Source organism: Panicum hallii, chromosome 9 (genome assembly GCF_002211085.1).
Source record: "Panicum hallii strain FIL2 chromosome 9, PHallii_v3.1, whole genome shotgun sequence".
Classification (NCBI taxonomy): Eukaryota; Viridiplantae; Streptophyta; class Magnoliopsida; order Poales; family Poaceae; genus Panicum; species Panicum hallii.
This window is the reverse complement of record NC_038050.1, coordinates 66,898,635-66,911,349: the sequence shown is the minus strand read 5'-3', so window position 1 is coordinate 66,911,349 and position 12,715 is coordinate 66,898,635. Positions and strand designations below refer to the sequence as shown.

The following is a 12,715-nucleotide window of genomic DNA, read 5'->3' as shown; positions in this document are numbered from 1 at the left end:
CAGCGATACTATAGGTCTATAGCCGCTTCTGATGGAGAGAGCTGAGAAAAGGTGCAGAGCACCGTGACCCCCCCCCCCCCCTCACACGTAGGCTCCACCGGTGAAATGCTTGGCACGGGTCGTCCGACGACACAACCGGGACAAAAGGCTCGATCACGTCGGCGTCGACCGCAGCGTAGGCGCAGCTCTGTGCCGGTAAATCTCGGCCACGAGCTAGCCGAGTCACATGACCCGCAAGAGCCCGGGGGCACGGCAGCCGAGCTGTGCCTGTCCAGCGCCCCGCAACAAGTGTCCCGCGCGCGGGCGCGTCTGTGACCGTGCCGCCGAAGAAGCCCCCGGCGCCCGGCACTATCCGGCGTCGTGTCTTTCCGGCGCCGCGAGTCAAACGTACCCCGTGGCCGGGCTCGCGCGCCCCCGCCCGTGATCCCGCCGAGGCGTGCCCCTCGCCTACCAGGGCCGGCCGGGGCGCCAAACCAAGCGGGCGGCGTCTGCGTCTCGGCTCGCTACCGCCAAAACGTGACCCATCCATCTCGAGGCGGCACGGCACGGAATGGATGCGCTTTTCGTTGCGGCGGCGGCGGTGGTGGCGCCTACAAACGCTTTCGTGAACGTGGGATTCTGGCGCACTGTGCGCGCGCGTGCGAGCGCCCCACTGCGCGGATCCGCGTAGCTTTGCTCGTACACGGCTGGCCGGCTACGGAGCAAAAGACACTCTGCAACCGCAAGTGCCCAGCGTTTCTGTGCATTTCGGGGGGCAAGGTACCGAGCGCTCTACCGATCGCGTGCATTTCTTTGCACTGGATGGCATGGTCCGGCGTCGCAAAGGGGATGGATTCCTTTTTGGCCGGCCGGCAAGGCGAGCAGCTTTGGAAACCCACTTCCGAAAGGCGGGCAATAATTCCGGCGTCCAGAGGAGAGCGCAGGCAATAGTTTGGCCGGGTATGGTCGAATTCTAGCGCACCAACCGCCTCGGCGTGCGGCGTCGCCTTTGGAGTTTGGACCAATTTCCCAGCGGAAAAAGGATGGGTTTAAACTCCCCCCCCCCCCTTTTTTCGTTTGGTAAGGGGGATAAAAAAAAGCAGAGGAAGATAATAAGAAGGTGCGAGGGTGGCATTAGATTTATGGATGGATACGCGAAAGGCGGTGGTAGGTTGTGGCTGCATGAGTACAAGGTTCCAAGTTTATAAAAAGTGTCTCCTTTAGGCAATTTGGTGTGCTGCTGCTTGTAGCAATGCAATGGCGTCAGTGGGAGCAGCAATCAGCTGAGCTGACCACGCGATGCATGTCGTCTACGCTATGTTTTCGCGATGGGTTAGGCTGTTTAGCACACACCGCACTTGTTTATTTATCCGACACTGCCGCTAACAACCAGCAGAGCGTTGGATGCAGTAGCATTTAGCTGTACGAGTACAGGCCAAGTGAACGGAAAAAAGTAAGTGAACTCCCGTGACATCACTGCGGAATGGTCGAGCAGCTTTGCAGTTTGCTCCAGTACGTGTTCTTCCATGGACTGTGATCTCCCCTCATCATGAGCCTCAGGCGATGAAGCACAACCGGCACGGCATCACTGTTACGCCCGCGCGCGGCATTCACTCATCGATCACTCTGCCGGACAACGCGCGCGCAGCAACACGTGAACAGGCGTCGCGACCGCGAGCGATCGAGCTCGTGGCGTAGCCTCCGGCGTTAACACGTACGCCACCGCCCGCCCGAGACCCGCCCACCGATTCCAGCGCCGGAGCCGGGAACGAAGGAAAACAACAGGAGAAACTTCGAGGCCCGCGGTACGATCCCCATGGCGTGACGCGGCCACAGAATAAGCCGAGGGGGTGTTCACGGCGTCCTGACTGACCCTGATCTCACTGGCTCGCTCCGTGCCCGCCATGCTGCCGCCTCTGGCCTCGCCGTTCGGGGGCCTGGCCGCATGTGAGCCTCCCTCCACCGGGCGAACAGGCGCTAGTGCTTGGCTAGGCCCGGTGCAGGAGCGCACCACAAGGCCACCCGCACCGAACGGGGGCAGCGCTTGCTTGCGGAGGCAGCCAGCCTCCGAGGACCAGGTGTACGTAAGGGCGCGGTGGGCGCCCACGCCGGCCCGTGACTCGGCGGCCCATGGCGGGCCGCCAGGTGGGGGGAGGCCGCGCGCGGCCTCGCCGAAGTGCTGGAGCCGAGTGGGTGGCGCCATGTGACCGGGCTATATATAGCACGCCACAGCTCCTTGCTCTGATCACGACCCGTGTGTGTCTGTGTGTGGTGCTCTCTTCTTGGCTCCTCGGCCTCCCCTGCTCACTAGCTGCTGATAGCTTCCTCCTCCATAGTCGCAGCTTGAAGCCTCGAGCAGAGGAAGCGGTTGAGCTCCCTCGTTCGGGCGCGGCGATGAGGACGCCTCGCTTCGCTCCGCGTGCCGTGGCGGGGTTCGTCGTGCTGTGGATGCTGCTGCATTGCGGCGGCGAGCTCGTCGCGGCGGTGCCTCCTGGTCAGTGTTGTTACCTGCTCATCCTCCACACCTCGCTCCCTCTCCTCTCTCAAGCGTACAAGTAGCTGACATTGTTTGAACTTTCTGTTGAAATGCAGATGGATGGTACGACTACTCCGCCTACACTGACGTAAGCCTCTCTCTCTCTCTCTCTCTCTCCAGAATTAGCAAGCTTTTTACACGCCCTGTCGCCATGCATGAGTAACAGCAAGCTCGTTAACCGTTAACTATTCACTAAAACAGCAACGCACCTGGTGGTTCTTGCATCGTTATCAAAGATCATTCCGGTGACCACACCCCAATGACCAATGCCATTAGAGAACTAGACAGAGAGGATCAACCGGGGGAAGGAGACGAAGCTCAAAGCCACTGTTAGTTGGACCACAACAATTCAACACAGATGGTTCCTCCCCACAAGGCCACAATCCACATGATCCTCCCCTCCGGCTCTTCCAGTTTTGTTCCCATGCGTGCGCTGGGGACACACACACCCCACAGCCCCCACCAGCACCTCCTACCTACCATCTGCTAGCAGCCAATAAACATTGTCACACGGAACCAGATGACACAAAACTATACTACGCTTCTCCTAATTTTTTAAGTTTTTTTTCGAACAAATCTAATTTTTTAAAGTTTCGACCACTTCTAAGCTCTGAGATGGTAGAGAGTATCCTGATCATGCGTCGGCTCATCATGTTCGTTCGGTGCTCTACTTTGGAAGCCAAGCCCTTGCAAGGCGCCAAGCGGCAGCGCCAAACTGTGCAGGGGGCGAACATGCGTTTCTGGGCCGACCGAGTGACCAACCAACGCTTAGGTGTACACGTTTTAGCTGCGCTTTTTGTGTGCGTCGCGTGTCATCTGTCGCTGTCAGGCAACTTAATGATCATGTGTTTAAGCTTGATAGAATAGTCTGGCTTGATGTCTGCGTCAAGTGGAATGGCTTGTGCGTGTGCTGATTGAGTTTTGTTGCACGGTAGGCGTGCAGTGCAGAGGGCAGCCGGAGCCGGCGCTGTACAACGGCGGCATCCTCAAGTTCGGCAGCAGCGACGACCCGGACGGCTACCGCACGACGGAGACCGGCGTCTTCTCTCCGGCGTTCGTGGTCTACAACCTCAACAAGACCACCATGTACACCTTCTCATGTGAGCCCGGCCGCCGCCCCCGCATGTCCTCCCCCTTTCCAGTGTGTGCCCCTGCAGTCATGTGAGCTTCAATAATTCGTGGCATCGTGCAGGCTGGGTGAAGCTGGAAGGCGCCTACAACGCTCTGATCACCGCGAGGCTGGCGCCGGACAACACCGGCGTGCGGTGCATCGCCACGGTTCTCGCCAGGAGCGACTGCTGGGCCTTCGTCAAGGGCGGCTTCGTCCTCGACTGGCCATCGCAGACCGCCGTCATCTTCTTCCAGGTAAGCGTCGCATCTGACGAGCTTCACAGAAAGTTCATTCAGAAGTGCTCACTGATTTGTTTTTGCTCTGTACGTGTGTCCAGAACGCTGACAAGACCCCCATGAAGATCACCGTCGCCAGCGGGTCGCTGCAGCCGTTCACGACGGACCAGTGGGCGATGCACCAGCAGGACACCATCCGGAAGGTAACGTGTCGAGATGACCCGACTAGCTATAGCTAGTTCTTGGACGCGATTAGTTCTGATCTGCTTCATTCTGCTGGCAGAGGAGGAAGCGCGTGGCGACCATCCACGTGGCCGACCCGCAGGGCGCCCGCGTGGTGGGCGCGTCCGTCTCCGTGCAGCAGACCTCCAAGGACTTCCCGATCGGGTCGGCGATCGCCTCCACCATCCTGGGGAACCAGGCGTACCAGAAGTGGTTCGTGGACCGCTTCAACGCGGCGGTGTTCGAGGACGAGCTCAAGTGGTACTCGACGGAGCCCACGTCGGGGCTCCTCCGCTTCGACGTGCCGGACCAGATGCTGGCGTTCGTGCGCTCCCACCGCGTGATGGTGCGCGGCCACAACATCTTCTGGGAGAACCAGGACGCGACGCCCCGGTGGGTCAAGAATCTGACGTCGCCGGACGACCTCCGCGCCGCAGTGAACGCGCGCATCCAGGGCCTCATGACCCGCTACCGCGGCGAGTTCGCGCACTGGGACGTCAACAACGAGATGCTCCACTACAACTTCTACGAGCAGCGCCTGGGGCCCAACGCGTCCATGGAGTTCTTCAGCGTGGCGCAGGACGCCGACCCGCTGGCCACGCTCTTCATGAACGAGTACAACGTGATCGAGACCTGCGACGACCCCTTCTCCACAGTGGACACGTACGCGGCCAAGCTCAAGGAGCTCCGCGCCGGCGGCGCCATCCTGGAGGGGATCGGGCTGGAGGGCCACTTCTCCAGGCCCAACATCCCGCTGATGCGCGCCATCCTGGACAAGCTCGCCACGCTGGGGCTCCCCATCTGGTTCACCGAGATCGACATCAGCAACAAGTTCGACGCGCAGACGCAGGCGGCGTACCTGGAGCAGGTGCTGCGGGAGGCGTACGCGCACCCGGCGGTGAGCGGGGTGATGCTGTGGACGGCGCTGCACCCCAGCGGGTGCTACCAGATGTGCCTCACGGACTGGGGCCTCAACAACCTGCCCACGGGGGACGTCGTCGACCGCCTGCTCAACGAGTGGCGGACGCTGCAGGCGGGCGGGCAGACGGACGCGCACGGGGCGTACAGCTTCAGCGGGTACCTCGGGGAGTACGTCCTCACGGTGACCTACAACAACAGGACGACGCAGTCCACCTTCTCGCTGTCGCCGGGGGACGAGACCAGGCACATCAACGTCCAGATGTAACTGCCTACCAGCCTTGAGCCTTGGGCTGTTGTTCTGGGCTCCTCTCCTGACTCCTTTGTCCCATACGGATATGGGTAGTGTGATGTATGCTACCTGCTTACTAGCTAATGTAGTGTTTGTAAGTGATTGCCGTTGAAGAAATTTTATACTCCTATGTTTGTCATCCTGCCATGTGTGTAATTTAGATCTGTGGATGGATCAATTTATTTGACACTTCCTTGGTTAGGGAGGAAAAAGACATCGACATTTTTACAGGGAAAGATCATGGCCTCATGGGCCGGATGTCACGGGCCAGAAGTCTGTACAGAAGAGTTACCCCGGCCCAAACTTACAAGGCTACGAATGATGATGGACCTTGAGCAAAGTAGAGATGCTATATTAGAGGCCCATTAAAATTTTATTATGAATTGGTCGGGGTGCGCCAGGCTAGGCTGTAGTGCAAAAGCCCAAGCGACGCTTAAGGGTCCCAGTGGCAAGCCACTGTGGTGGACCCTCCCAAAAAAAATAAATTTAATATCAAAGTGGGCACATGACCCACATATCAGATATTAAACTGATAAGAACAGATACTACACTTGATCTTAGCCAAAAGGCCGAGAAAGGTATGAGTTGGAAGGGTGCCCTGCGTCTCATTTTATACTCGTTCTCCTGCTCCGCTCGCTCAAACCCGCCGAGGTGGGACTAAAACTGAAGCACCGCACAGACGCACAGCGCATCGCTTGCTCTGTTTGACAACTTGGGCCGTGAGGGCTGCCAATTTGGAATCCCACCAACCCCATACGAGCCCGATCCACACAAAATAGACGGTCTTCCTAGCCTTGCTGGATCAATCTCTCTCTCTCTCCAAACGAACAAACGAAACCACGCATCTCGAGCTCCCATGGACTCTTCCTCGTCGCCGGCGCCGCCGCAGGCACCCGCTCGATCCCGTGGCACCTCCAATGCCTCTCAGCGGTGGAGCATCCTTCGCCGCGCCCTCCTTGCTCGTTCCTCCTCTCCCGCCCCAGGTCCCGCCGATTCCATCCCCGTCCCTCCCCGTCTCCGCACCGCGTAGTATTATGTAGCATTCGATTCCCGTCATCGGCCGATCCAAAGGACGAGAAGACCTCCTGCCTAGATGATAGGTCAGAAGTCAGCTTGCTCGTGCAACGCTGTCGTTTCTTGTGTTGCCACAGGATGATTCTAGCATGCGATTTGAGCTCTTGACACGATGCTACACACTCTGGTAATGTTTGGGATTACTGAAGGCAGGGGATTGATGCACAAACTTATGGTGGCATGTACTGTTTGATGGTTACCTAGTTAAAGCCTTAAGGGAGTCAGTATGGTCTGATTTGGAGTTTTAGAAACTTGCTTGAACAAGATGTATCTAGAGATCTTGCTTCAGTATATACTTTGACCAATTATGGTGGTTCACCTTCAAAATTAGTGTTTCCCATGAAAGTGTGTATGTGCATTTGACCAGCTAAATTTCATTTTAGTTACAATAAAGTTCCAGTCTAATGTGGGCACTTTTACCGGTTAACTATGCACCTACAAACTCCACTTGGTGGTCTCTGAGTGTGTGAGCTTACAGGCATGAATGATTTGTTTTTGGTCCTCAATTTCATATAGAAGCACTGTGGAACCATTAAGTGTAAGGTGATTTATTTTATCATATTAGGCCAGAAGGAATGGTAGTTTGCCCCTCTCAGTACTTCGTCAATTTGCGTAGAATAATTTAACTGTATATCTTATTTTCAACATGGCAACTTTAAGCAGTTTGAATTCCACGGTTATTCTGCTTAAACAGCTCATAATTGCTAATTGTTTTTATATATTAAGCTACGTTAATCTGTTCTTTTATGGCTTCATTTTCCTTGCAGAAGGAACTTGTAGGGACCAGCATATTAAAGATGGTACCAACAACATCTCAAGAAAGGCTTCACGTGGCTTTAACCTGATTGAATGCCATTCATTGCCAATTTCACAGCTAAAGAAATCACTTGAGAATTCAAGTAGTGGAAATGAAAATGATTTGGGATGCCAAAAGGACGTTTGTGTATATTATAAGCTGCCTTGTGGAAGTTCCTCTAAACTTAATCTAGTGTAAGTAATCTACTGTTTGCCTCTAGTCTACTGGTGTACTGAATATAGTTTTTTCCCTATCTTCCTTTCCCTGATATAATTGGGAATCATATTGTTTTCTTGCCACTAAGCCCTTTGCGTAGCTACAAATTTAGCTAGCCATCATGAAGTGTTCAACCAGCTAGAAAGGTTGACGCACTATTTTTCAGTTGGTTATTATTTTAGTGCATGATTCCAGATACAGAAGAGAGGATTCCCTTGAACTAAATGACATGGAAGCTTCGAACAGATACAACATCGATACTACTGGATTAGTATGTAAGTTTTGTTCAAGCAAGTTTTTTTTTCTTCTGTTGCCGTACACATTGTGATTCCATCTATCTGCATAAATTCATGTGTATGGTCATGTTTATTGTGTTTTTCAGATTGTTGTCTGTTAACTCTTGCCATATGTTTTTGTTTTGCTGTTTGCTATGCAAATAGGAAGGCTCTTGCGTAGAAAAGAAATGTAAACATATTCATATTGTAAACTTTGGCATCTTGGCCACTTTACAAAATACGACTATCTTCATGCTGTTTTGTCCAAGAAAGGCGATTGATACAATCCCTCCATGCGAGGCATTTTTTTCCTTCTTCTACTAAACATTGTGCTCCTACACACCTAATGAACTTTTGAACTTAGCTAATACAAAGTTTATTGTACATACATCATAGACTATATTCTCCAGTCAGTAAGCACTTAAGATTGCATATGGCTGACTTTAGAAGTAGGAATCTATAAAAGATCAATATGGAATTGCGAGATCAGTAAAAGAGTTGAAAGTGCTGTGCTATTCTTAATTTCCTTTGGTTCTTCCACCTTTTCATGTTATACCCTTCATAGAATTCAAGTTCAGTTCTAAGTTTACATGCATTTCCCCCCCTGAAGGTTGCTGGCCATCAGAAGAGGTCCTTGCCTACTACTGTATTAACCACTCAGACGTGTTCAGGTTTGTCGTGTCCTGTGAATTGCAAGATCTAGTACACATGTGTCACTCCTGCATTAGTATGCCTTTTTTTTTGGGGGGGGGGGGGATTCAAGTACCTAAGTGAATTGCTTATTCAACCAGCGTTGGGTTTTAGTAAATAAATAGGCTGATCTGGCTTCTGTGTTGAACCTACGATGGGGGTGGAATTAGGATTGGGGCAACCGCAGATTTGGGTGTGGCCAAATAGGACCATAGGGGTACATAACCTTGTCACACTCTCATAGCATATGTTGCATTGTGGCTATCTAGTGAAAAAGGCTTCAGAGGAGGGACTCCTACAACCACTATCCAGAAGAAACCTACAGCACCGTATCTCCCTGTATGCAGATGATGTAGTCATCTTTCTTCAGCCTTCATCCAGCGATATCAGGGCCACTTTGGACATCTTGCAGCTGTTTGGAGAAGCCTCAGGTCTGAAAACAAATGTACAGAAGAGTACTGTTGTACCCATACATTGCTTGGAGGAACACAGAACTCTATTCCAGACACATCTTCCTTGTCAGATGTCTGATTTCCCGTGCAAGTATCTCGGAATGCCACTTTCACCCCACAAGCTTACCAAAGCTCAAGCTCAGCCCATCATTGAAAGAATTGCTGACAGATTACCTGGCTGGAAGGCCGATCTGCTCACAAAAGCTGGTAGAAGTGTTTTAGTCCAGTATGTTCTCACTTCCATGCTGATTTATCTAGTGCTAGCTCTGGATCTCCCAACTGGGACATTGCAGGCCATTGATAAAATTAGAAGGGGCTTTTTGTGGAGGAAAAAGTCCGTTTTACCCCCTCGAACTATCACAAAAGTCTGGTTTTTAACCTTCAACTACAAAACCGGATAACATAGGCCATCCAACTGTCAACACTGTGCAAATTTGGTCCTTTGGGTGGTTTTGAAGGTGGTTTTCCATTTTGTGAAAATTAAAAATATTCAATTTTAAACTAAAAAATTCATAAGTAGTTCATTTTAAATCAAAAAATACGAAATGGGTATCAAAAGTTTTCTAAAAATGCAACCTATCTATTGGCACTATACTTGTCAGTTATTCAGATCCATTTTTTTATGTTCATAGTATTTGGTTGCTTGTAGTTATGTCTATTATTTTGGATAAATAAGATTCAAATAGAGCAATAATAGATAGGTTACATTTTTAGAAAAAATCTGCTACTAATTTCATATTTTTCTGATTTAAAATGAATTAGTTTTGATTTTTCGATCTAATTATTTAAAAAAAATACAAAACCACCTTCGAAACCACCCTAAGGGCCAAATTTGCCCGGTTTCGACAGTTGGATGGCCTCTCTTATCCGGTTTTGTAGTTGAAGGTTGAAAATCGGACTTTTGCGATAGTTTGAGGGTGTAAACCGGACTTTTCCCTTTTGTGGAAGGGCAGAAAAGATGTAAGGGGTGGTCACTGTTTAATTGCTTGGCCCAAAGTCACTCGACCACCTGACTTGGGAGGCCTAGGAATTTCTGACCTCCAGAACTTGGGATGGGCCCTGCGGCTAAGGTGGTTGTGGCTTCAAAAAACTGAACCTGGAAAACCATGGGCCTTCTTTCCTATCCAATCTTCACCACAGGTAAAAGCCTTCTTTGCAGCTGCCATTATTTCAGAAGTGGGCAACGGCAAGAATACTTGTTTCTGGACTGACAGATGGCTTGGTGGCCAAAGTCTACAACAGTCCTTTCCTAATCTGTTTGGAGCAGTGGCTGCCAGAGCAAGGAAAAGAAAAGTGTTTGATGCTCTCAACAATAGAAAATGGATTTCTGACATAAGAGGTGCACTCACAGTACAAGTCCTTACTGAATATATTCACCTGTGGGAGCTGCTATCAAATGTTGAGCTGCAGCCAGATGTTGAAGACACACATATTTGGCAATTCTCCACTTGTGGCCAGTACACCACAAAATCGGCATATGAAGCTCTTTTTATTGGAGCTATTCAGTTTGGACCATGGTAGAGAATTTGGCAGAGTTGGGCCTCTGGCAAGTGTAAGTTTTTCTTGTGGACAGCTGCACACAAAAGATGCTGGACAGCAGGCCGGCTGGCAAGAAAAGGGTTACAACATCCTGCTGCCTGCCCACTTTGTGACCAGGCTCAGGAAACAATGACCATCTTTTTGTCTCGTGTGTTTTTGCTCGCCAGATGTGGTTCTTTATTCTGCAGAAATTTGGCCTACAAGGGTTGGCTCCAAACCTTGAGGATGAAAATTTTGATGATTGGTGGGCCAGTGCGAGTGGAAGGGTGTCTGGTCAGGTCCTTAATGGATTGAATTCCATCATAATTCCATCATAATTCGATGTGTGTTTGATGGCTCTTCACCTAGTATCTCTAACATCATCTCGACCACCTTTGAAGATCTGCAGCAGTGGTCTTTGGCTGGGGCTCGAGGAGTTTCTTATCTCCTCGCCCTGGCGCCTAGGGACAGTTAGAGTTTGGTCTAGTCCTGGTCCCATCTTAGTTTGGCAAGAGAATCAGTGTGGTTGTAAATAAGGGGGGGTTACAGCCCCTTTATATCTGTAACGTTTGGGGGATAAAACCCCCTCCCTTTTCTTCTTAATATAATGATGCGCAGTTCTTCTGCGCGTTCGAGAAAAAAAAATGTAAATATTTTTCAAAAGTTGTTTAGATAAATTCATCAGAGGTTTGAGCTGTGTTTGGGTTTTACAGTTACATTCTTACCCTAGTTTCCTGTGTTAGCTCATGATTTTTGCAACAGTGACACAGTTTTTTTTTGTGGTGCAAAACTATATTTATATGAAGAATTGTATATACCTTTTGTTCTGCCATATTGGGCAATAATCTAAAGATAAAGCTTTTGCATAATAGTGGTCCATTGAAAGCTTTGTCCATGATAGTAGAGTAGTTCATTGCTACTTTAACTAAAATCAGTTTCCATTATATTTATCCCATAATTGAATAGTTTAGTTCATTCTAGGGCCAAGAAAGTGCTTGAACTTGGATCTGGTTATGGATTGGCTGGGCTTGTTATTGCAGCCTGTACAAATGCCGATGAGGTTGTTATTTCTGATGGAAACCCGCAAGTAGTTGAATGTATCCTTCTCAAAATTTCATGTATGCACAATTGAGTTTTTGCTAATTCTTTTAAATTGCACAGAAAAACAGATTTGATTACTCCAGCGTTAACCCTTTATGGCCTTTGTTTTAATTTTTCAAAAGCACGTTGTGGCCTTTGTAAGCCATTAACCCGCAGATATTCAGAAGAATATATCCATCAATCAAGAAACTTTTGGTGAAACAAAGGTTAAATCTATGATACTGCATTGGGACAAAGAGCAAGCTTCAGAAGTGTTGAATACTTTTGACATCATTGTTGCAAGTGACTGGTATGTTCAACCCTCTTGATACATTGTTATTATTGAATGCTGATTTTCTTCTCAATCCTGTACCTGCTTGCTGTTTTCTCAATTCTCACGTGTCAGTGATACTGTGAGGGTGATATGCTGTGAGGCTGTTAATTTGGCATTAAGCAATGCATCTAACCAGCTAGTGCTTTTTTTATTTAGTAATATTGTTGGTTTGGAGCTCCTTACCATCTTTCTGTGGATGAATGTTTCAGAAGCTATACCTTGTAGCTGTCGGTTGATTTCATCTGTACTTTGATTGCACCATGCATCTTTACTAGTAATAAACAATTGTTAGGTTAATAAGTTCCATTTGAATTTTCTTGTTCACATTTAGCTCGGTCCTGCAGCACATTTTTCAAGCAATTCCATGAGAGCCTTGCCCGGACAGTCAAATCCTTGCTGAAGCATTCAGCAACCTCACAGGCTGTCTTCCTGAGCCCCAAAAGAGGTGATTCACTCGACAAGTTCCTGGGAATAATTAAAGAGAATGAGCTCAGTTGTGAGTTGATAGAGAATTATGATCCTACTGTCTGGAATCTGCACAAAAAATATGAGGCTGGTGATGACAGAAGCTGGCCTAATTATGACAAGGAGCATTGCTACCCTCTGCTGGTTAGAATTAGCTCATTTTGTTAGTAGTCATTTTAGGATATTTTTGTTTCATTGGAATATTCGTTTACAATTCATTAGCTTTACCTGTTCTTTAATCTACTTCTTCCAGCACTATAGTGTAAACCTGGAGTTGGATATTGGTTGGACATTTCAGAAATTTTTTCCCTTCTCTATGGAAGTACCAACAAGACAGTTCAAAGGCATTCAGTTGCAAACTCACCTTTCCTCATCTGACAGGCTTCCATGACATCACAGTGCATGTGTGACATGTAACCATGCATTATTTTCATAAGATGATATGACATTATGTTGCAAGTTGTTGCCATTGTGTATTCAAGTCCTCAGATGATCTTACAGACACCCCTTTTATTGTCCTA

The 12,715-nt window shown here is 49.4% G+C and overlaps 2 protein-coding genes and 1 non-coding gene across 3 annotated transcripts; 2 read left to right on the top strand and 1 right to left on the bottom strand.

Moving 5' to 3' along the window:
- Positions 1-2,244: 2,244 nt before the first annotated feature.
- On the top strand, positions 2,245-5,433 carry LOC112873653 (anti-sigma-I factor RsgI6-like). The gene is made up of 6 exons (XM_025936667.1): positions 2,245-2,473; positions 2,572-2,603; positions 3,459-3,615; positions 3,708-3,880; positions 3,964-4,065; positions 4,146-5,433. The coding sequence occupies exons 1-6, from the start codon at positions 2,374-2,376 to the stop codon at positions 5,268-5,270; spliced, it is 1,689 nt and encodes a 562-aa protein (XP_025792452.1). The 5' UTR covers positions 2,245-2,373; the 3' UTR covers positions 5,271-5,433.
- A 248-nt stretch (positions 5,434-5,681) lies between these two features.
- On the bottom strand, positions 5,682-5,876 carry LOC112878395. The gene has a single exon (XR_003225724.1). It is a non-coding gene; the product is annotated as a U2 spliceosomal RNA (small nuclear RNA).
- Positions 5,877-6,067: 191 nt separating this feature from the next.
- On the top strand, positions 6,068-12,541 carry LOC112873659 (calmodulin-lysine N-methyltransferase). Its single transcript, XM_025936674.1, has 7 exons — positions 6,068-6,277; positions 7,136-7,358; positions 7,576-7,655; positions 8,266-8,326; positions 11,297-11,412; positions 11,573-11,705; positions 12,074-12,541. Exons 1-7 carry the CDS (start codon positions 6,151-6,153, stop codon positions 12,360-12,362), a joined length of 1,029 nt encoding a protein of 342 aa, XP_025792459.1. The 5' UTR covers positions 6,068-6,150; the 3' UTR covers positions 12,363-12,541.
- Positions 12,542-12,715: the final 174 nt, after the last annotated feature.

Excerpts from the sequence above, each read along its gene's own strand:
- LOC112873653 (XM_025936667.1), top strand. The coding sequence starts at position 2,374 with ATGAGGACGCCTCGCTTCGCTCCGCGTGCCGTGGCGGGGTTCGTCGTG. Across the intron at positions 2,604-3,458 it reads ACTACTCCGCCTACACTGAC|TGCAGAGGGCAGCCGGAGCC; the intron begins GTAAGCCTCTCT and ends GTAGGCGTGCAG. Across the intron at positions 3,616-3,707 it reads CACCATGTACACCTTCTCAT|GCTGGGTGAAGCTGGAAGGC; the intron begins GTGAGCCCGGCC and ends GGCATCGTGCAG.
- LOC112873659 (XM_025936674.1), top strand. The coding sequence starts at position 6,151 with ATGGACTCTTCCTCGTCGCCGGCGCCGCCGCAGGCACCCGCTCGATCC. Across the intron at positions 6,278-7,135 it reads TTCCTCCTCTCCCGCCCCAG|AAGGAACTTGTAGGGACCAG; the intron begins GTCCCGCCGATT and ends TTTTCCTTGCAG. Across the intron at positions 8,327-11,296 it reads AACCACTCAGACGTGTTCAG|GGCCAAGAAAGTGCTTGAAC; the intron begins GTTTGTCGTGTC and ends AGTTCATTCTAG.